General features: G+C 45.7%; 1 protein-coding gene across 6 annotated transcripts in view; it reads right to left on the reverse strand.

Moving 5' to 3' along the window:
* Nucleotides 1–1,920: 1,920 nt before the first annotated feature.
* The window catches only part of LOC105487563 (C-C motif chemokine receptor 6), a 28,534-nt gene continuing 5,749 nt past the window's right edge, over nt 1,921–24,705 (reverse strand). Inside the window, exons 2-4 of one of the 6 annotated variants that reach the window (XM_011751031.3) lie at nt 18,054–18,158; nt 4,930–5,034; nt 1,921–4,833 (exon numbers count right to left, since the gene is read on the reverse strand). In XM_011751031.3, coding sequence (XP_011749333.2) covers nt 3,718–4,833; nt 4,930–4,953 — 1,140 coding nt within the window. In that variant the 5' untranslated portion in view covers nt 4,954–5,034; nt 18,054–18,158 and the 3' untranslated portion in view covers nt 1,921–3,717. Of the gene's footprint in view, nt 4,834–4,929; nt 7,083–10,998; nt 12,474–18,053; nt 18,159–24,705 lie in introns of those variants that run through there. The other 5 variants (XM_011751030.3, XM_024794666.2, XM_024794667.2 and 2 more) reach the window with 5 other exon arrangements.

Raw genomic sequence — 24,705 nt, forward strand, 5'->3', positions numbered from 1 at the left:
TGGTAAATGTAAAATGCCACCTCCTTCTGTGTCCTACAGAAGAATGTGCCCCAAGAATGAGATTAAGACAAAAGAGAGTCCCCCTGAAGTCATGAGTCTTGAATGCTCTGTTTATACAAATAGGGGGCACAACAGGGCCTGGCCCCCCCCGGACTATCACAGCTGCTTTCTGCTGTCACAGCTGAGATCACCATCCTCAGGTCCTTGAGAGGGGGATGTCTCTGCTTTGAATATGGAGGCCACTCAGACTTGGGGAAATTCCCCACTTCCCTGCCAGAGAACTGGGAGGGGAGGAGATGCTACCCCTCAGGGCAGGGACCAAGGCAGGAGGTGAACCACTGGGATCAGATACTGAAACTTGCACCACGGGTGGGTGCTGGAGCTCAAGGCTGTGCACGGGTGGGTGCTGGAGCTCAAGGCTGTGCACGGGTGGGTGCTGGAGCTCAAGGCTGTGCACGGGTGGGTGCTGGAGCTCAAGGCTGTGCAGGTTAGAAAGGCAGGTGTTGTCTCACCAGGGACCACAGCCCTTCTCTGCTGTCTCTCTGTGAGATCTGCACCTGAAAAGCCGAAATGGGAATGAATGTTTGGAACATAACTTATTGGAAAGGAGGAAACTATGTAGAAAGAAATTCTCACGTGTCTAGGTTAACTTTAATAGGAAAATATGCCCTACCTTCAGGGAAATAGATGTTAGGGGCCAAATGGTGTCCCGTTAAAATTCATATGTCAAAGTCCTAACCCTCGGTATCTCAGAAAGTGATGATATTTACAGACAAGCATTTTAGACCAGTGATTAAGTTGAAAAGGGCCTTTTGGGTGGGCTATAATCCAATCTGACTAGTGTCCTTATAAGAAGTTTCAGCTCACAGAGGAAAAGCCATTTGAGGCCTCAGGAGAAACCAACCCTGCCAACACCTTAACCAGCCTCTAAAAATGTGAGACATAAATGTGCTGTTCAAGCCACTCAGTCTGTGGTATTTTGTCAGGGCAGCCCCAGCAAACCAATGTTCTAGCGTACTTTAGCATATATACTACATTCATGGAGACCACATTCTCTGTACATATATCTCCAGAATGCCTGTCATTTGCACACATTACAAGTCTTAAAAGGATTTGAAAATACTGTGTTTTCCTGGCCTCATTTAAAATCCAGTCTGTCTGTCCTTAGAAGCAAATCATGTACAATTTGCAAGGTAATACTTAAGAACCTAAATGTTGAGATTTACATATAGTAAGATCTCACGTATCTAGAAATAATTGAATACTGGGAGGTTCTAACACACTGCCACTATTAACAGACAATTCTGACAAGCGCAGAGAGCTAAATTCCCCACCGAACATATAGAATAATGTTTGCAATGAGTGGAGAGGAGGACTAACGACAGACAGTTAAGGTTCAGGAAGAGACGGTCAGAGCCTGAAAGCGAAACAATATGGGGAGAATCAATGGGAACCACTGAAGAACAGCCCCTTCTATCTTAATGTCTCCTAAGAGTGTCAAGTTACCATGGCACCTGTTCTGATGCCCAAGACAGCAAGAAAAATGATGTTACCTAATGTACTATATTTAAGAAGAAATACAGTATGTGGTATATTTTAGAAACATTTTTATACATCATAGCTAAAATGTTTAAAAAGTTATTCTTAAAGAAGTCAGTTTCATTTATCTGAACATTTAAATTATGCAGAGAAGGTCATTTCCCAGTTTTGGCAAATAAGCAAGATGTTTCTGTGCCAGTTTTCAAGCATGAATCATCTTCTTAGATCACATCAGTGCATTGATCACACCGAAAGAAGTGTCTGGGTAACAACTCCTCTGCTTTGCTTTCTAGAGTCAAACACTAACAGATTTGAAGGACATGAGAAAGCCTGAATACCACTGTCTCCGGACAGTGGGTCCCTCACTCTGAACCTTGAAGCTGAAAGAAGATTCCTACTTCATGTACAGAACGCATTTTTTATTTTGCAAAGCCAAAACCATGCTTTAAAAATACAGACTTTGAATCTTAAGACATCATTTTGCATTTTAAAGAGAGATATAGTTAAAGCTTATGAGAACAATATAAAGTTTCAAATAACATCATTGTCAGGTTTAAACATGTCGGTATTTTTGTCATTCATGACAGTATTTATTTTCCCTTTTTTTTTGAGACGGAACCTCGCTCTGTCACCCAGGCTGGAGGACAATGGCACGATCTCAGCTCACTGCAACCTCTGCCTCCTGGGTTCAAGCAATTCTCCTGCCTCAGCCTCTCAAGTAGCTGGGATTATAGGCACCCACCACCACACCTGGCAAATTTTTGTATTTGTAGTAGAGAGGGGATTTCATCATGTTGGCCAGGCTGGTCTTGAACTCCTGACCTCAAGTGAGCTGCCTGTCTTAGCTTCCCAAAATGCCGGGATTACAGGCATGAGCCACTGTGCCTAGCCCATGACAGTACCTTCCTAACACGTGTTTGTATTTTTGTAACACAAGTTGATATTTTTCTAATGTTCATATATTTACATAGCCCTTTAAAAACATGAGTTCCATGAATTTTCTATGTCGTTGAAGAGAGTTGTTAAAATCTGATTCCATCACAAACTTCAGACCCCTTTAAAATCATTATCAGAAGCCAGCATAATTCCAGCTGTCCCCTGGCTAATCTGCAGCTCCTTATAATAAAAGTCTTCAGCCACACATTACTCTTCAACCACATTAATGAAATGGAACAAAACTTCTTTCTACATTGTCTCAGTACAGTTGCTTTCTTTAAAAAAAAAAAGTATTCTATTTATTTAAAAAATTAAAAACATCTAACATTTTAAACTGTACAATAAATCCCAATTTCATTACAATTCATTAATCAAATCTCTGTTGAGTCCATTTTGTTTGCTGGAACTCCTTTAGGCACTCAGAGGACAGCCGTGAGCAAGATGATTCTAGCTCCTGTCTTCGTAGCACTCTCAGCCTAACAGACATTGAGAAAAGAGTCACTCATGACAGAGAACAGCTCCCAGGGAAATAAAAGCAAACTGACACTTCCCTAATGGCCCACTACAACCTGAGCTGCTTTATCCAGTTGGTGACAATTGTCACCAACACTTGTTCTGCCATTGTCCCCATCTTCCCAAAGCGCTTCCAGGTTGTCAACACTTGAGCTTGTCTTTCCGCCTCCATTTTACAAGGTCAAATTGTTGCCCGTATCAAAGGGAAATGAGAAAACACCAGCCGGCCAATCCTGCCGCTTATAACCAGCAACAATAAACAGTCTGATAGATAAAACGTTTAAACATTTGCCTAAAACGAGCGATGTGCGGGCTTCCGTTTGTTTTTTTCTGTTTTAGTTTTTCAAACCATGCCATCATTTTGTGTTGTAACCAAAAGACACTGTGATCTGTGACCGCTTCTTGAGTATTTCTGAAAATGTTTACATTTGTCAACAATTCACTTTAATTCAGCATTTCCCAAAGGCCGTTTTGTGAAACGCCCTGGCAGATATATACCCCAGAGCTACAAAACATTCCTTGTAAAGTGTGCTGGAAGCTGCTGCCTATCAGAGACCACCCCACCCTGAAGAGATCACACAGCCCATGAGCACATTAAGTTCTGCAAGAGAGACGCTTGCTTGATTTTGCTTAATTCCACATTTTCCATGCATATTTGGCCATAGACTTTTTTTTGCATAACATCTATGAGTATGTTTCACACATGCCTTAGGGAGACTCAGCTTCCCATCACATAGTGAAGGACGACGCATTGTCGTTATCTGCGGTCTCACTGGTCTGCCGGGAAATGTTTTCTGAGTACCTCCCCGCACAGGAGAAGCCCGAGGACTTGTACTTCCTTCTCACACACCACAGGTCCTTCATGATCTTCAGAAAGTAGTTTCTGAACTTCTGCCCAATAAAAGCATAGAGCACAGGGTTCAGGCAGCAGTGCAGGAAAGCTAGGACTTCTGTGACAGTTTTCGTATAGCCAAGTAGCTTTTCGCTGTGGCAGGATCGGTTCATGTTACCCAAATTTGCAGCTGTCACAAGCAGGACCATGTTATGAGGAATCTGACAAGCCAGAAACACAAGCACCACGGCTATGATTACACGGATGGCTTTGTGCCTTTTAGAATTCTGAGCTTGCACCAAGGTTTTGACAATGAACATGTAACAAAATATCATGAACATCAAAGGGATAAAGAAACCAAAGAGTAGCTCAAGCCCCAACATCAGCAGCTTCCACTTGATGGGCTCCGAGACGGTCTGGTACTTGGGCTCACAGACATCGCTGCCTTGGATGTTGTATTTCTGGTTGAAGATAAAAGTTGAGCTGGAGATGATGACTGACACTCCCCACACAATAAGGCAGATGACTTTGCTGCGCAGCAGCGTTCTGTATCGGAGCCGGAACGACTTCGTTGCCTGTACGATGGCGATGTACCGGTCCATGCTAATGCAAGTCAGGAGCAGCATCCCGCAGTTAAAGTTGATGGCATAGATGCCTTTCATCAACTTGCACATGGCATTGCTGAAAACCCACGCACCGGTGGCGTGACTCACTGCCCAGAATGGGAGAGTAAGAACAAAGAGGATGTCTGCAATGGCCATGTTCAGGAGATAGACGTCTGTCATAGACCTGGCCTTCTTATAAAAAGCAAAAGTGATCACCACCAGAATATTCCCCAGGAGGCCAAAGACACAGATCAAGGAGTAGGCGATCGGTACAAACAGCCTGGAGAACTGCCTGACCTCGTGCAAGGTGCACAGTAACATTTCAGAATCAACTGTGTAATAGGAAGTATTGACTGACGCAAAATAATCTTCACTGGAGTCGAAAACATCGCTGAAATTCATTGATTCCTGGAAAGGAAACAAAGACAGAGTTAGCGGCAGTGCAATGTTCAAGCAGCCACAATGAACCCAAATTATACTCCTTGCCAAAAATTAAAATCTTACCCCGCTCATTGTGGGCGAAAACATGCAGGCTGGATGTAGAAAAAGGAGGGTATGGTGCAGCCCCTTCAGCTCACAGGCAGTGGTAGCAGGAAAGTGGAAGTGACTCTAGGAAGGAAAGAAGGCAGAAGGCACTACAGTTAACACAGGTATCCCTGGAGAGCCAGACACTTACGTGACCAGCATTCCATCTCGTGTGAACAGAGTGCACAGCACACTATTTTACATACAAATATTTATTGAGAATAAGCATCAGCAACCTCTTTCTGTAAAGGGCCAGAGAGTGCATATTTCAGGCTTTGCAGGTCATATGGTCTCAGTCACAGCTCCTCAAATCTGCCTTTGGAGCTTGAAAGCATCTACAATTACATAACTGAACAGGCCTCACCGGGCTCGGCTGGCTAGAAGCTATAATTTGCCAACCCTTTATCTATAGTTTAAATAAGGTGCTCTCAGAAATCCACAAGTTTGATCTACACAAAAATCTTAATGCAAAATTTAAAAACATTCAACAAATAGAAGTGTGAATGTGCATAGAAAATGTATAATTCATAGTCCTGGGCTTTCAATCGTTCACAATATACGTCAGTGATGTTCACCCCTATGGGCATGCGAGAATCTCCAGTAGAATTTAAAGTTTGACTATGAGTGCCGTTCTCAAGACACACTGAACAAGCTGCTCCAGCCTGGGAAGGCGCTGGAGAGAAATGCACCTGCTTCTCCACAACCGCAGACCTTTCCAGTAGACATTCCAGGTCACAAGCATGAATCCGCTGTGGCAGAGGCACCCTAATCATCAGAAATCCAAGTGCCAGAGGAAAGGTAGAGGCTGGCACAGTTAGGAAAGGCTTCCTGGAGGAGGAGGCTCCAATCAGGGTCCTTGGAGAATGGGGAGGCTGTGGGCCAGTGATTGACAGAGAAGGGCCATCTCCTTCAGGTGACCAGCTCATCTCAGACCGAAGAGCAGTCCTGAGTCATGAGCCCTTTATGTTTGTGAAACAGCTGAGCAACTAGCCTGGCCGAATCAACTGGATTGTTAGGAAACAATGGAGTATACGATGTGCTGGGAACGCCAACAGTGGCGGTGCATGGGTCCATATGGAGTATGCCACGTGCCGGCAATGCCAGCAGTTGCCGTGTGTGGGTCCATATGGAGTATGCCACGTGCCAGCAATACCAGCAGTGGCCGTGCATGGGTCCATATGGAGTATGCCACGTGCCAGCAATGCCAGCAATGGCCGTGCGTGGGTCCGTATGGAGTATGCCACATGCCGGCAATGCCAGCAGTGGCCGTGCGTGGGTCCAGGCTGAAGAAGTTTAGCAGGAGACCAGGAAGAGCTGGAGCAGTTGTGGAGGGCCTGAGGACGAAGGGCTTTGAAATCCACCATTTGAAGCAAACTTTAAAAAAAAGAAAAACTCTTCGCTATTCTCAGGCTCACTCCTCCTTTCCAGCATTGTCCATCGTCCTGTTTATTAACACCTCCTGGACGCCCCCCAGTAACATCCATGGCCTGAAATGCTCTGATATTAATGTTGGATGTGCTTCCCAGCCAATTGCCCATCTTCCTCCTCTTTTCCCTGCTCTTGCACCACGTGGGCCTGCCCATGCCAAGCGGGAGCAGCTAGGGAAGCGCAGCCCAAGGTGCACAGGCAGAGAAGGTAGAACTCCCCTCCTCGCCCCCCACACTGTGCCATATCAGTCCTCACTTACGAGTCCACATGGATACTGACCTTTTGGAGAGGAAGCCCACGTAACACAAAGTTCACCCTAAATTATTTTCCAAACCTATTTCTTCCATAATTTTGATTCTCATTTCATTGTTTACTCCACCCCATTCCTTCCCTGATGCCTGGAGTCACAACTCAGAGATCAATTCTTCACTGCCCCTCAGTCACTGCTTTGGACCTAAAAAGCCGGAGGAAGGCATGGAGTCACCTCTGCACTTTTGTAATCCCAGCAGGTATACAGTTGAGTGCTTTAGAGTGTGCAGAAGAAGCATAATATAGACCCCTGTGTTGCAAAAGCACGTGAAGAGGTAATGATATCAATCCGAAGAAGCACAGCAATCAGAACACCACTGCTAAACTTCAGCTTCCAGCCACAGTGGATTAACAGAGACCAAAGGCACCCTGCTGCATTAAACAACCAGAAAAACCTGCAAAATGTAACAACAATTTTCAGACCTTGGCACTAGGCATCACGAGATTATGGCTCCTGGCAGGAGGAAAACAAATACAGTGAGAAATGATACACGCTCTTTCTAAGCTGCAGAGCATGGCAGGGGTGGAGGGTATGGGAGGTGAAATATACAATATGCAAAATAAAATACACCAATTGGAATTAGCATTTGGATGTTAAAACTATATATACACACATATATCATATATAATGTACATAATAGTATCAACAATTACATATATGATTGTATCATAAAATGTAAAATAGTTATGGATAGATCTAACAAAATGTATGTGAGATTTATATGCTAAAAACTACAAAACATTGTTGGGAGAAATTGAATAAGACCTAAATTAATGGAGAAATTTATCATGTTCAATTTTCAATGACTCATTTCATGTTCAAATTTATCAATGATTCAATTTCAAAATATCATTTCTCCCCCAAATCGATCTGTAGATACAACATAAACTAAATCAAAATTATGGTAGGGTTTTTTTTTTGAGAAATTGACAAGCCAATTCCAAAATTTATATAGGAATTCAAGGAAATTAAAATAGTGAAAACAATTTTGAAAAAGATAAAAAAAATTGGATGACTCACACTACCCAATCTCAAAGCTGACAAGGAAGCTACACTAAGTGTGACAGTGTTGGATTTCTGAAAGGACAGATTCCTAAATTGGTGGAACAGAACAGAGTCCAGATATAGACCCACATATAGGTGGCAGACTGATTTTTAACTTAGGTGCCAAGGTAACTCCATGGGAAAAGAACAGTCTTCAATAACTGGTCCTGGAATGACATAAACAAAAAGTTGATCCTTACTGCTTACCTCACACCATTTACAAAAGATAACTCAAATGAGTTATAAATCTAAATGTGAGCGCTAAAGCATAAAATATCTAGAAGGAAAAGCGGGAGAAAATCTTTGTGACCCTGGAAAAAGAAATTTCTTATATAAATTGCAAAAAGAATAAACTGTAAAAACATTGATAAATTGTACTTGATTGTACAAAATGTAAACTTTCTGCTCTTTGAAAGGCACTCAAGAAAATGAAAAATATATATATTGAATACAAAAAAGTATTTTAAAGCTTATATCTGATAATAGGTTATATCCAGAATATACAAATAATTTTTACAACTCCCTATCAAAAACATAAACAAGTCAATAAGAAACAGGGGGAAATGTGAACAGGCAATTCACCAAAGAAAACACATGGACACACACAAAAAATATACACACAAAAAAGATGCTCAATGCCATTAATCATAAGGAAAATGAAAATTAAAACCACAATGAAGGCTGGGCGCAGTGGCTCAGGCCTGTAATCCCAGCAATTTGGGAGGCCGAGGTAGACGGACCACTTAAGTCCAGGAGTTCGAGACCAGTCTGGCCAACATGGTGAAACCCCATCTTTACTAAAAATACAAAAATTAGCCAGGTGTGATGGCATGCACCTGTAATCCCAGCTACTCAGGAGACTGAGGCAGGAGAATCAGTTGAACCCAGGAGGCAGAGGTTGCAGTGAGCTGAGATCACACCACTGCAGTCCAGCCTGGGTGACAGAGAGAGACTCCGTCTGAAACACATACACACACACACACACACACACACACACACACACACACACACACACAGAGAGAGAGAGAGAGAGAGACAGAGAGATCCCATTTCACACCTACTGGAAGGACTGCGATTAAACAGGGGGCAGGAAGCTGGGAGAGGACATGGTGCATCTGGGGCTCTCACATTTTGTTGGTGGGACCTCAAGATCACACAGCCACTCCAAGGAGACCGTGAGGTCCTTTCTTGCACAGCTGAACATGCACCCACCATAGGAACCTGCAACCGACTCCTACATGTCTACCCGAGAGACATGGGAGGATTAACACTGGAACATTCCCAGCAGGTTTATTCTTAACCGTCCCAAACTGAAAAAGACCCAAATGTCTGTCAGCTGGTGAGCAGATAACCAGGTTGAAGTGTATCCATACAATAGAATATACTACTCAACCATGAAAAGGAATGGGCGACTAATGCATGCTCCAATGGGGGTGACTAAAAACCTTCGCTTGGTAACAAATCCAGACAGAAGAGACCACGCACTGCATCATTCCATCCCTAAAATTTCTAGAAAAGGCAAAATAACAGTGGCAGGAATAAAATCAGGGATTGTCATCAGGACGGGAAGAAGGGATTGGCTGGGGTTGGGCGGCACAAGGGGCTTTTGTGGGGGCAGAAATGTCCTCTGTCCTGATTGTGGGGGTGGCACATGGCTGTGTGCCCTTGTCAAGACCTGTTGAATTGTACCCTTCAATCGGTGACATTTATTGCATATAAATTAGCTTCAATAAAGTTAATTTAAAAATACCTGCATACTCTTCCATACAAATGTGTTGGAACAGACAGTGCCATAAACAGTCAAAGCAAGGATCTGCTGCTGAGCACTGAGGGGTTATGGGAGGTTCTGGGGCAAGAAGAGCTTTTGGGGACTCCCTAAGGACTGAGGTGAGGACGGTGGGAAGGAGTGGGCAGTGTGGGTGGAAGGCAGGGGCTTGGGGACAGCGAAGGGGAGACCTGCAGCAGGGGCGCGGCTCTGGAGAACAAGGGAGCAGGGGCTATGGGGAGCGGCCGCTGGAGGGTTGGACAGATGCCAGGCCAAGGTGGGGTCAGTAGCACAGGTTCCCAGTTGAGTGGGGCTGGGATGGGACAGGAGGGAGTAACCTCCCCATCATGTGGAGGCTGAGTTGATGATGATGGGAAGGGCAGCAGGGGCCAAAAAGAGAGGGACGGCCCAGCACGCCATGCACTCAATGCCCAACGGGGCCCCCATTTAAGGTAAATATTTGTTTAACTGCACCGTGACACACAGTATTTTCTGAATTTAAGTTTAACTCAGTTCAACAAATGTTTATGAACTGTCTACTGAGGAGAGGCATTGAAGTACAGAGATGAATCAAACACATACTTGAGCTTCAAAAGCCTGCCAGGTAAACAAATAATTACAAAACAGTACCATGCTAGAATAGAAAGCCAGCATTGGGAAGCCTGTGTGATGGATCCCTGTCAGCAGAAGGAGTCGGGAGGGGGCCCAGAGAGAGGGGATCCAGAGGGATAGGGGTCCCAGAAGGAGGGGTCCTAAAGGGAGGGGGTCCAGAGGGAAGGGGAGTCCTAGAGGGAGAGGTCCCAGAGGGAGGGAGTCAGAGGAAGGGTGGTCCCAGAGGGAGCAGTCCCGGAGGCAGGGGGGCCCGGAGGGAGGGGTCCCTGAGAGAAGGAGGCCCGGAGGGAGCCAGATACACAGACCACAGGGCAGGAAGTTCCCAGCAGAGATATGACAAGCTGGCCCACTCTGTCCTGTTCATAAGACACTACTTTAATTTCCTTTCATTTATTCTCATGTCAGAATAAGTCAATGAACCAAAATTTATAAATTCCATATCTCTTAGGATGGTGCTATGCACCTGTTAGGTATAAACAATGTACAATTCTAGATAACGACAAATTTAATGTTACTGTGGTTAAGAATCAGGATTCTCAATGAAAAAGATGGTTGTCAAGTTTACTTGTATGCCAGCCACAGTCATTGGAAATGATTCGGCCTGTGCCTGCCCCAATCCACTGTTTTCACAGGAAAAATTGTGTGAATTGTTTTAAGGAAATTGTGTTGGTGACAGATCGGCATGGGTGTCACCTCAACGTGTAAAGAATCCTGTTCACAACTTGCTCCATCATCTCAAATCTCGGGCAGCAGTCACCAGCAGCTTGGAGAAACAGGCTGCAGATTTCCTATTAAGGAAATTTTGATGGTGAAGACAGTAAGAAAATTTTTTAGTAGATATTTATGTTCCTTCTTTAATGAACTGAGAACAATATACCCTGTTATCTACCAGTGGCAGATGAGAGATGCAGGGAAATGTGCTAAGTCCTGGTGAACCAGTGAACCCACCCTTGCAAAGCAGCCCCTGCAGCCCATCTCACGCTGTCTCTTTGAGGTTCAGCACTTCCTATCTCACACGTGGTCCCCATGACGACCATTCTCACCAGATCTCACTGTGATGTCATTAAATCACATGTAAAATACATTCGGCTCAACTGATCCTTAAAGTGTAATTTTCTTCTCTTTGGAATTTAGGTATTCCCAAACAAGTGGGCAGAGAAATACTTCTAGAGCTTCTGTAGGACATACTGTTCTTTGCAGGAGGAGTTTCAGGGGCTCTAAGGAAAAGTCATCTAATGACACACTTTAGAAATGTCATTTGACTCAATTTGTTTTTGCAGTTGAGAGGCTTCTTTTCCAATATTCAGCTGCCTCAAGTAAAGTGTCGATTATTGCTGTCCCAGTAACTCATTGGCACCCCCCATCTGAATGTTAGCCTCTCACAGGACTTGTGAATCCTTTCAGGCCCCTGGGGTACCCTGTAGGGCAGGTACACGAGAGCATGACACCAAATGAGAGACTCATCATGTCACATCCCCTGAGTATCTCCTTCACCAGGAAGGCATGCCTCGTTGGCTGAGCTTTATCACATGTTCTGAAAACAAGAGAAGGCAGAATTTCTTGATTCCTGTTTTGCATCTCTCTACTCTTTTTTAAAAAAAAATCATTTCAAAGCTACTCAGAGAATGTTGCAGTGAAGTTGCCTGACTCCAGTGAATGGTGCCTGTGAAGTCCAGGAGCACAGAGCTGGAGCAAGGAAGCTCAAAACCCATTTGCAGAGAGAAAGAAGACAAATGCCTCCAACATGCTGGGTGTTGGTTCCCAGCAGGGTGCTGAGGGCATTCTAAGCCGGTGCAGGAGCGTCTGGAATGGAAGTGGTGAGCCCTTGGGGGTCCGCGTGGGTTTGGTGATACTCAGTCTTCTCACACTGATTTCCAAGCCGTGGTGGTCACAGTCACTAAACTGCAGATCAGGGAGGTGTTACAGACATTGAACACTTACGATAAAATCTGAAACTTATAAGCAATCAAGAAGAGGAACCATGATCCAGGTGCAAGTACAATTAGGTGGCTTGCTAGGTGTCTGGACAATTGGCTCTGTGATACCACTTTGCTGGCAGGCTGGCACAAGGCCCTACTGACATTGCACTGATCTCGGCCTTCAGCTGTGTCCTGCCCATTGCTTCTATTGATGAGAGAGGCAAAAAGAGAGGAGGCAAGTTCATTAGGTCTAAAAACGTCAAGAAGCCTAAAAAGATAATTAATATATTGGATGACAGAATCAACATACAAATATTCTGGACAGAATCAAGCAATGGGTAAATCTAATGTGGTAAAATTCAGTAGGGAAAATAGAAGCTTCTCCACTTAGATTTACACAAGCAGGCTGGGTGCGTTGGCTCACACCTGTAATCCCAGCACTTTGGGAGGCCAAGGCAGGCGGATCACTTGAGGACAGGAGTTTGAGACCAGCATGGCCAACATGGTGAAACCCTGTCTCTACCAAAAATATAAAAAAAATAGCTAGCTGTGGTGGCGCACGCCTGTAATCCCAGCTACTTGGGAGGCTGAAGCAAGAGAATCACTTGAACCCGGGAGACGGAGTTGCAGAGAGCTGAGATCGTGCCACTGCACTCCAGCCTGGGTGACAGAGCTAGACTCCTTATCAAAAATAAAAAATAAAAATACAAAAATAAATAAGGAACTACACAGATATAAAATGAAAATGCAGCAGCCGCAAAAATCTTAAGAATTTTATTTGCTAGTAAGCTCACCAAGAGGCTGGTGAATCAGTACTGTGTGGCCACAGACATGCAGCCAGCCGGAAAGCCAGCCAGCTCTGCTCACCTCTGGATACTCTCCACCCTGGTCACTAAGGCTTTCCCACCCAATAATAGATACAGAGTGCAGAGGCTCCTGACACGGGGGACAGCACTTGTCGGCAGAATCATGGCTCCATGCCCAGGCCCTGACACAGGCACCAGAACCTGTACATGTGTTGCCTTACACAGCAAAAGGGACTTTGCATATGCAATGAAGTTAAAGATCTAAGGGCCTGGAGGTAGGCAGAGATCATGCTGGGTTATCTAGTTGGACCCACTGCAATCACAAGTCCTTAGAGGTGAAGAGTCCTTCTCCCCGGAGATGGGAGAAGAAAAGATTCGAAGGTGAGAGATTCAATGTATTGTTGCTGGAGTTGTAGACAGAAGAGGGGACCACAAGCTGAGCCATGTGGTTGCCCTGAGAAGCTAAAAAGGCCCTCTGCTGACAGCCAAGAGTGAATATGAGGATCTCAGTCCTACAGTCACAAAGCACTAAACTCTGCCCATGATTGGATTGGGCGAGGACCAGATCTCCTTGTAAACATGCAAATAGTACTTATTAGGGGAAAGAAGCCTGGGAGCCCCTATATAAAAGCACAGAATAGCTGGGCACAGTGGCTCACACCTGTAATCCCAGAACCTTGGGAGGCTGAGGTGGTGGATCACTTGAGGCCAGGAGTTCGAGAACAGCTCAGCCAACATGGGATGCATCTCTCCGCCTAGTGTTTTTGTTATTGAGTCATTAGTAACGTTTGACATTAGGTAAGATCTATAGATCCTATGGATGTCTGCTTCAAAGATTCAAATCCTTGCATTAACACAATCTCTGTATTATTCTAATGCATACTTCAATTTAGGAACTGTTGCTTCTTGGGGAATTCAAGCATCCAGCATCTAAAAGTGAGTTCCAAGAGATGCTCTGGGTAGAAAGAAGGGAGGGAGACAGACAGGGGTGGGAAATGATTTCTCTGTGGCTGGTATATTAAGACATAAATAAGATGCTAACTACATCCTTCCCTGGTTTATTCCTATTAGAGCTTGTTTATCAATGGTCCTTCAGAGCCCTGCTGGAATAACTCAGTATTTCCCAAACCTTCTCACTCACAGAACCTTTTCAGTTCCTGTTCTTTGGAAACACTTTGGGAAATTTTTGAGGCCAGGAGTTCCAAGCTGCAGTGTGCAATTATCATGTCTGTGAATGGCCAGGGTACTCCAGCCTGGGCAACACAGCAAGACCTCATCTCTTTAAAAAAAAAAGGTAGTTTATTATATGATGATATAAATCATATAATCTGACTACATAATCTATATAATCACATATATATGATTATATAAACCATATAATCAATAAGTCGACTGTATTAGTCTGTTCTGACGCTGCTAATAAAGACATACTTGAGACTGAGTAATTTATAAAGGAAAGAGGTTTAATTGACTCACAGTTCAGCATGGCTGGGGAGGCCTCAGGAAACTGACAGTCACGTCAGAAGGGGAAGCAAACACATCCTTCCTCACATGACGGCAGGAAGGAGAAGAATGAGAATAGCAAAGGGGGAAGCCCCCTGTGAAACCATCAGATCTCATGAGAACTCACTCACTATCACGAGAACAGGATACCACCCCATGATTCAATTATCTCCACCTGGTCCCTCCCACGACACGTGGGGATTATGGGAACTGCAATTCAAGATGAGATTTGGATGGGGACACAGCCAAAGCATAACACCGACCTAGAGGACTCTTCATTCATTCATCCAAAGACAGGTCTGAGCAGCTCCTAGGGGCCAATCCCTGTTCGGGGCAACAGCAGAGGGAAGACGAGAAGATGGCTACATGCACCCACCACCTGACTGCAGCAGCTCACAGGCCCCCCAGGGCTAGCATCACCTGACCCAGGGAATGTGGCAAAGGGTGCCACCAAGGCAAACACAGGAGGAATTGTTAGACAGTGTGCTGGTCCCCACACCAGCCTCTGAGTTGAAGTGCCTCCATTCCCCTAGCAATTGCATGAAACAAAATCGTGCAGGCCTCACATCTGATTGATTCTCTTCTCATTGTGGACATATGTTAGACTTAGAAACAAACTTGTATTAAAAGATATTTTTAAAGGCTTTTTCTCGCCTTACTTAGAGGCAAATAATGATAAGCTATACTTCAATATGTATTTTGTATTTTAGGCTTGAAATCATATAAATAAACTACCATTTTTTAGAGATGGGGTCTTGCTATGTTGCCCAGGCTATAGTGCAGTGACCATTCACAGGCACGATAATAGCACACTGCAGCCTCAAACTCCTGGTCTCTAGCTATCCTACCACCTCAGCCTCTAGAGTAGCTGGGACAACAAGCCACTACCCTGCTCATTTAAATGAAATGCAGATGTACTAACATCTCATGAAGATTAAATATATGCACATGGTAAGTAAGAACTTAGCCTCTGAATTTCAATTTTAACACTTCAAAGATCCTGTTATCACACATTTTTATAAGTGTTACTTTAAGAAAAACTTAATTCCAGAATAATATTTCTAACATAGCATTTAAAAAGGTTACTTCAATTTTTATTGCAATAAAGTAATGTGGCTTCCTAGTACAATTTTTATTATGTATAATATGCAAGAGCGTATCTCAGAAAGTAATCGTTAATTTATTAATTCATTTAGAAATGAAAAGAATACCTAATTATACGTTCTGCTAAAAAGCAGAACCAGTGGAAAGAGGGAGGGGCTGCCCCCACTATAGGATTTAAGGCTGTGTTCAGTTCTCCAAACACAGCCACACTCATCTCCCTCCGGCCTTCCACCGTGCCTCTACCTTTTATGTTTTTGGACTTTGAGGGCATTGGGAGAACTCTAATCACAGGCAAATGGCCCCAGAAGAGGTGGGTAGCCGCAGCACACACTCTCAGGGAGACCAGTACTGGGGCTGGCTCTGTGGTGGTAGCAAAGAGAGAGGGCCAGTGAGAGCTGTGGGGGGGCGCTCCTCAAAAGGAGCAGGGGTTGGGGGAACCAAGCAACAGACCGACTGCCGTTGTTCATCCCTTTGGCCAACGACAGACTCTGCCCAAGAAAATTCAATATGGGGAAAACATTAGCAATAGTTATCAAAATATTACTGGTAATAAAAACTGTGTTAACTTATAATTTAAAAACATTTAATAACTAGCTTAACAATGCGTTAAAATTAAGTTGTCAGGCAGTTTTAAATTTGTGCTTACTTTCATAAAGAGTACTGGCCCTGCAAAACAAGGAGCAAGAACTAAATAAGAGTATGTGTGTATGTGTTCATATGTGGGGGTGTGTGTGTGTATGTATAGATGCATGTGTGCGTTTGTGCAGTGTGCATATGCCTGCATATATACATGTGTTTACATCATGTATGCATATAGGTATGTGTGTATATAGGTGTGCGCATGTGTGTATACAGGTGTATGTGTGTGTATGCATGTGTGTGCATGGGTGTATATTGGTGCCTGCATGTATACATACATGTGTGTATACATGCATGTGTGTGCAGTATGTGTATAACTCTGTGTGTACATATGGACGTGTATGTATGTATATATGCACACATATGTGTGTGTGTGTGTTTGTGTGTGTGTGTGCATATGCTGTAAATTAAGTTCTAGTTACCTGCTGGGCATTAAAATCACTGGTTTACAGCTGTGTATCGCTTTTAACCTCACAAAACCCTTTAAGGTAGACATCGTACCCATTTTACAGATAGCGAGCCTGTAGCTCATCTAGGACTGTGAGTCCTGGTGAGACTTCCATTATTGTCTCTTACTCGCCATTCTAATTCACTTTGCCACCAGCAGGTCTTAGTGAAATGCCACAGAATTCCCACAAGATCTGAAATAATGTGTTTATTTTAAAACATCTTATTGATATCAGAGTTTCACAAACTATAATGGTAGGTGTTCAATACGTGTATGTTCTCTAAGTTTATTTGAATCACGGGCACACCACATTTTATGCTTTTTTAGATAAGCATCAGTGGAGCTGAAACTCTAGACTGACTTCCTTCTGCTTTTGAATGAGGGTGGCTAAGGAGGAGACCAGGAGGTTTGATTTTTTTTTTGTTTTCCCCCGGTGATTTGTTTATTAAGCTTCTGTGGGTTGTTTTTTTTTTTTTTTTTTTTTCAGTTCCTTTTATTTCTTTGGAAGTTTGCTTTTATGTTTTCTGTTTTATTTGCAGAAATTACATCTTTAACCATTTAAAGGATAGCTTTAGTTACGGCCTTGCATTTTTTTTTTCTTTGTAACGCTGATCTCTAGAATATCTATGTCTTGCTGCTAAGTGGACTTTGGAGCTGATCTCCGGCTGGAGTGCAATGGTGTGATCTCGGCTCACTGCAACCTCCGCCTCCCAAGTTCCAGTGATTCTCCTGCCTCAGCCTCCCTAGTAGCTGGGATTATAGGCACATGCCACAATGCCTGGCTAATTTTTGTATTTTTAGTAGAGACGGGGTTTCACCATGTTGCCCAGGCTGGTCTCGAACTCCTGACCTCAGGTGATCCACCCAGCTCGGCCTCCCAAAGTGCTGGGATTATAGGTGTGAGCCACTGCACCTAGCCTGGCTCCTTTTAATATCACCGTGTATTATTTTCTGGTCATAAGATACTGGCTTCATAATCACAGTGGCATTGGCAGCCCTCATGAGAGCTTTGCAGCTAAGACTTGTTGAAATTTCCACCTTGTCAGTTTCTCTTAACCCCCCTCACAAACTCCTTCCTGCTCGATCTTAGGCTGCCTTGGATGCCTACTCATCAGCCTTCATTGCATAAATGACTTACTGCCTCCAAAATATTTCTTAGCTTAATTTTTTTGTTTTCCAAAATCTTTCAGTGTATTTGATCAAGTAAAGAATCACACTCCTCTCCACACTGATGCCCTGAGGATATCTCCTGTGTGAGGAGCAAGTGCCCAGACCATCACCCAAGCTCCAGTGCAGGGAGCGAGTATGAAATCCCTTACTATCCACTTAGAGGAAAAGGGGGCTTCCTAAAACCGTAAAGTCAATGCTTTCAGGAAAGGAGGTCTGCGTCGTTAAGCATAAACACAGTCCATATGCCAGCATTCTGGAAGATTAATGGGTCAAACAGTCCCATTCCTGTCAGACTAGGGGAATCAAAGAGGTTACATTTTTGAAAGAAAAGTTTCAGGGGCCTTGGCATGCTCACCTCAGGCAGTACTCTGATCCACTCCCTTCAGCCTCACTCCGAGCCTCACAATCTGATGATTCCAGGTCCCCAACGTGATGACCATCTGTCAACAAGATGCAGCTTCTAGCGGTCATTAAGAAAAAAGCTGTGAGCTACTAGAATTGCCCAAAAGCAAGTTCTGGATCGCCACTTCCTATTGAAAAGTAACGCCTATTTGCCAAATGCAAATGGTTAACCATGTATATCCTGTAGGGTATTGAGTAATCGTAGGATCCCTGAAATCAAAGCCCTACCAATGGTAAAGTGGTGAGAAAGTGGGAGGCATTGTAGCTCCCCAGAGGAAGACAGCCTTTGTGTTGGTTTTCAATTTGCAGCAATGAGTTTGTAACCAAACTTTCATACTCCTTTACCCGACTATCTCCTGGGAGCAAGGAGTGTCTGCAAGCCGACTGGGAATATTCGGGAATGCTTGGAAGAGGCCATGTGAGTTAAAGAGCTGGGTCGGGAGCACTTTTGTTTGGAGTCAGTCAGTACTGGCTCCACCCTGAAAGCTGTGCAGCCACAGAAGGGCCACTGAGCCCCAGCAAGCCTCGGTTTCCTCTTTTAGAAGAAAGACCATGACAGCTCTAACCTCAGAAGGTTCCGAGAAATAGCCAGATCCATCCACGGAAGCCCAGGAACAGCGCCTGGAGGAGAGGTGGCTGTCCGTGCATATCAGCTATTATTACCAGATACTTTGAGACCAAGATGAGCCCCTCAATCAAAAGCGGGGCACCTAATCTTCATGTGGCACAGCGACATAATCTCTGGGTGACAGTGGGGGTCACTGCCCCATCATTAAACATATCAAGAAAAACAGCTGACAACAAGTCACTCAGAAATTTATTTTTAGATGCAAGTGATTAAAACAATAGAAAAGAACCCTAGAATCATAAGGTTGTTCACACCTGGGTTGTTGAGAACCACATCTCAGGAAATAACAAAAGTTTTACAGACTAGAGGTTCATGATCAATTCGCAGCCAGGCTGATGGACTCACACTTTCTCCACCTCCCAGTGCACTGTGTCTCCCCACCCCAGGCTGCCCACAAGGCCCCACTGACTGCTGCCCAGATCTGCTCTGTCTTGACCACACCTTATCCGGGTCTCTCCTTCCTGCAGAGCCCTGAGCTCCACGTCCCCAAGCCTGAGCGAGCCTGAGAAGCTGGAGTGCACCTCTTGTCATCTCTCTGGGGAGCCAGCTGGACACAGCAGGACCTGTGTTCTGCTCATCCCCACTGGCCATTTTCCTGGGCTTGTACAGGGTCTCCTCCAAAGACCCTGCTGGCCCCGGTGGCTTCTCCTTACTGGATAAAAGAAGGGCCTTTTCTATTTGAAGCGCTTGTAGACGTACGGTCATGGGATCCTCTTGCTTCCATCATCCCTTTCCCTGCCTTACAACAATCCTTCCAAACAAAGCCTCTCCTGACTAAGTCCTGGCTGTTTTCCTCTAACAGAGCTCACAACTTCCTTCACCCTGGGTGACCTGTCCCTCCTCCATCTGAGAGGAGCCCAGGGGCGCTGCTCCCCAGTAGTTCACCCCAACCTGAAACCTGCTTGTTATTGGGTGGGGAACAAAGCAAGACCCTCCCCTCTGATCTTCCAACCCCTCCCCTGCTACCTCAGCTCCATCCCCTTCTCCTCACTTCCAGCATCTCCCCTGAGGCTTCTGCTTCCTGTAGAAGGGCTGCCCATAGGAGAAAGAAACAGGCTGCCGGGGAACACCCCTCCTGCATTCTCAGGTGCCCTCTAACACTGCCCTTGGATGGTCTTGCTTAGTGTGAAGGTAAGAAAGTAAGCCCTTTTATAGATGATTAGCCCTGGCAATGCCTGCCTGGAAAGAAAAGAAAGAAAACGAAAAACAGACTGGACTCTGCAGGGGACCAAAAATGAACATTAAGTAACCAGAAATGTAACGTGTTGAACAAAACCGCGTTGTGTGGCCACGCAGAGGGTGAGGGACCCAGGAGGCCCAATGACACCCCTTTCCTTGCAGAGCAAAGAGATTCACTGCCACTGTGGGGGCCCCTTCAGTTAGACTGCACAGAGGCAGGGATCTGGAGGTCTCCAAGAGCGGCCTCCTCCCTGTGACTCCCTCCCTGCCCCAGAAGGGAAGGCAGTGGATGGAGATTGGGACCCTGCTGCTGACTGGCTCCCAGCCTGGACCTGTTGCCTTTCCTTTGAGAGCTGAGGCAGATGCACCACATGGCACTGACCTCTGCAATGCTTCTCATGTCTTTTACCCCATATTCCTTCTGTAGTTCCAAGTCAAATCCAAATTATATGTCACCCTGAGAAAACTGAGACCCATTTGGTTTTTCTCTCTCTAAAAATGCCCCCATATTAAAGATCCTCTTAGATCTCACTCTTATTGAACCTTCCTCAAGTTTAAAATCACACCGTTCATTTGCATAGACACTGTGAGGCACATGAAAGGCAAGAAATGTGGTTTACAGTCACATGTTTCATAACAATAATTTTCCAGGCAGAAAATTCCACATTAACGTCAAAAGTTCATTCCGAACAAAAGCCAGGGACAGTTTGATAAATTCAGATAATAGTCATAAGGAGTTGCTTTAAAACTCACGTTGAGGCATTTCTAGGAAAGTCATCTGCCTCTGGCTACAACCCTACAGAGGACGCTGTGTACGGTTCAGAATGGGTCACCATGACCGTTTCTCCTTGTGATTGCCTTTAATTCACAAACAGGTCCTGCACACACTGGAGGCCACAGCACACACACTGGAGGCCATGGCACACCATGTTGTGGACATTGGTCATCTGGGTGTCAGTCATCTTTTGAAATTATCAGCAAAGTTGAAAAGACAGTAAATGCTTTGTTAACCCCTAAAGTAACACTCTGTACAGACTTTGAGGAAGTCAATGTGGTGAACTGGTTGGGAATTCTTGCTGAGATACCAGGCAACAGCAGTGTCCCATGTGCCAGCCACATGGGGGAGCCCCCCAGCCCAATCGAGCCTTCGGATGACATGGCTCCCACCCATTCTCTGATGGTACCTACAGTGGGGGCCCCAACTGAGAAGCACTCAGCCGAGCCCAGTTGACCTTCAGAGCCATGAGACATTGTAAATAAATCACTGTTAAAGCCACCATGATTCAAGGTGGTGGCTAAACAACAATGAATAAGCGGGACGGCTTTCTACTCTCATTGTGTGCACAAAACTTCTGAAGTAATGAACATGTTTTTTAAAAAAACAAAACAAATTAAAATAAAAGCCTCGTTTGTGTGTTTTTTAAAAACCCTCCCCAGGAAAGCCTAGAGTGAGCACAGGTGCTGGGAGTGGAGGGACAGGAAGAAGAAATCTACAACAGTGATGGCGGGCAGGCAGCCACAGGCTCACACATTGCAAAAACATAGACCACCGAGCCCAGCAGTGCTTGGATCTGTGTTACGTGGTTTGGATCTATATCTTTTTCTCAACAATAAAGTAAAAAAAAGACTACTTAACAAATTATGTCAGCAAATTCTCTAGTAGGGACAAAAACACATTTTATAGGAGGAAGTACAAGCTGTGCTGACACCTTGAATTTTGGAGTTTACAAAGACGTCAAATGGTGTATCCTTCAATGCTCACTGCATATGCTAATACATTCGGGCCTGGGGAGACGCTCTGTGTTATTCTACCCCATAAAGTAGCTGGCCTGAAAATTACTCTCTCAAATAGCCAGGAGAACACCTGTTATACATTATTTTTCAGATACAAATCATTTGTTCAGATAATTACTGTGTACAGCACACAAGGTACAGAAATAGTTAGAAGTGTGCCATTTGCTTCCCACCTTTCAGGAATTCATATAGTTGGAAAGTTGAGGCCTAAATACATGACAATACAAGCAACATGTGATGCACAGAGAGCCTGTGTGTGATGAATCCGTGAAGAAATGCCACAGGGAGAGTCCAGTTCACAGGAGGGAGCACACAGGAGCCCCTTCAGCTCCAGCCTCCTGGACTTCAGGCTCTTAGTGAAGGGCTGGGACTCAACCAGGAAGGTGATTCAGATCTGACCAGGTAGGCAGGGGAAGGAAGGCAATTCGGGGACAAACAGCATGAGCCTGGGTGGGGAGGCAGAAAGGCACCAAGGTGGAGAGCAGTGAGGACAGGTAGGGGCACCAGCCCTCAGTGGGGAACTGGGGAGGGTGACTGCAGGACCGGAATGCTGGCGACAATGCAAAGACACAGATGTCTGTGGGCCGTAGAGGGACGGGGAGCAAGTTTACAGTAGGGAGAAGAGCAGGGCACAGGGCAGGTGCACCCTCCTCCTGGCGGCAGCCCTGCCCGACGTCACAGAGCAGGGAAGGAAGCCGGGACCATGGGCGTCCAGCATGTGGGGCTGACCCTCGCCATTTCACCTGTTCGGTTTCATTAATCCTCCCTACAGGCCCAGGGGCCCTGAGGTTGTCATAGTCCTCCCTAAGTGACAGATGAGAAAACTGAAACTTGGAGGAAAAACACAGCTTCTTCAAGTTCATATGCCAATAAGTTGAGCAGCCAATCTCAAAGCCATGTCATCTGATCCAAAGTTCATACCTTTCTGGGATACATGTGAAGAGAAAATGATTTAGGGAGACATTTTGGAAAATATCAGTAAGGAACAAGCAGAAAGGGAATCAAGATGATGCCAAATTTTACATCGGGACAGAAATACGGAAATCAAACTGAAAACTTACTTTTTATTTACTAATTTATTTCTACACGGAAGAACAGTTACAGAAACTGGTCTAAGAGGGAAGAAAACGGATGTCATTTGAAGTACCTGGAATGTGAAGAGATTGATGTTTTGTGTAACTGAAAATTCTTGGAGATTCTTGACATGACTTTAGATTCATGTCAAGAATCGAAAGTCACTTTTCAAGTTAACCTCTAGATGTCTGTCTCCTAATCAATACATAAGGATTTTAGATTTGCAAATGATTCATGCGAAGATCAAAGACAAAGTTCATGCCTCACACAGCATTAGGTGCACAGTGACAGCTTTGTGACTATGATGATTGTGGTGGTGGTGGAGATGGGATGGAAGTTACCGCTACTGAGTCATAAAGAGGGGCTTAGCAAGAGATGCAGGGACAGTCTCGCATGGAGAGGTTGTAATTAAACTCAGAGATGCAGATGGAACCGCTGGGAAGTTAGGCTCATGTTTACAAAGCAGAAGGACAGATTCAAGTTGGAAAAGAGACACTTCAGAAGCGGCCAGAGGATAGGTCCCAAAATATTAGTACAGTGTCTTTAAAGAAAAAAAAAAAACCCTGCAGAGCGAAGAATTTGAGGACTGAAAAGTGACATGTGTGTTTCATCACTACTGCTCTCAGTGCTCTTTGAGACAAAATTTCTTAGAATGTCCGAGTGAAAGCTTAACTAAAGGGTTTAAGAAGGAAGACTACATTGAGGGAATAGAGACCACAGAGGTAGAAAACGTTTAAGGACTGACGGGGAGACTCAAAAAAGAGAATAGAGGTATGGTGAGAGCAAACACAAGTGAAACTTGTGTTTCGTTAACTGTGAAAACAAGCAGGTAGCACCTTCCATTTCCCTCAACCCAGATCTCTCCAACACTCTTCTGATGAAAGATGCAGCTGTGGTAGGCAGAGATGCAGAGACAGTGGTGGGCAGGGAGGCAGGCAGGGACTGTGGTGGGGAGAGATGCGGGGATGGTGGTGGGGAGGGATGCGGGGACGGTGGTGGGGAGGGATGCGGGGACTGTGGTGGGGAGGAATGTGGGACTGTGGTGGGGAGGGATGTGGGACTGTGGTGGGGAGGGATGTGGGGACTGGGGCGGGGAGGGATGCGGGGACTGGGGCGGGGAGGGATGCGGAGACGGTGGTGGGGAGGGATGCGGGGACCGTGGTGGGGAGGGATGCGGGGACGGTGGTGGGGAGGGATGCGGGGACGGTGGTGGGGAGGGATGCGGGGACGGTGGTGTGGAGGGATGCCGGGACGGTGGTGGGGAGGGATGCGGGGACGGTGGTGGGGAGGGATGCGGAGACGGTGGTGGGGAGGGATGCGGGGACCGTGGTGGGGAGGGATGCGGGGACGGTGGTGGGGAGGGATGCGGGGACGGTGGTGTGGAGGGATGCGGGGACGGTGGTGGGGAGGGATGCGGGGACCGTGGTGGGGAGGGATGCGGGGACTGGGGCGGAGAGGGATGCGGGGACTGTGGTGGGGAGGGATGCGGGGACTGTGGTGGGGAGGGATGCGGGGACGGTGGTGGGGAGGGATGCGGGGACGGTGGTGGGGAGGGATGCGGGGAAGGTGGTGGGGAGGGATGCGGGGACTGGGGCGGAGAGGGATGCGGGGACGGTGGTGGGGAGGGATAAAGAGGCTGTGGTGGTCGGAGATGCAGCAGTATTCTCGGACACTTTCCATCTGAGCACCCAGAACTCTGGTTTTCTAAGAAGGTTTTGTGCTCAGCCCTCGGGAACAGCGCAGAAGTGGACAGGAATCAGTGACAGATGATGGACAGCCCTCCGGCCACAGGAGGACGACAGGAGTCACCCTCCACCCACCACGGGAGGGTAGGGAACCCTCACCCATGGGACGGGTCAGCATCTCCTGCAGCATTATCCTCCTGGCTCTTCCTGTTGGACTCCCAGGGTTACGGGGCCAACCCTCCCAG

The sequence above is a fragment of the Macaca nemestrina genome, chromosome 5 (assembly GCF_043159975.1).
Source record: "Macaca nemestrina isolate mMacNem1 chromosome 5, mMacNem.hap1, whole genome shotgun sequence".
Classification (NCBI taxonomy): domain Eukaryota; kingdom Metazoa; phylum Chordata; class Mammalia; order Primates; family Cercopithecidae; genus Macaca; species Macaca nemestrina.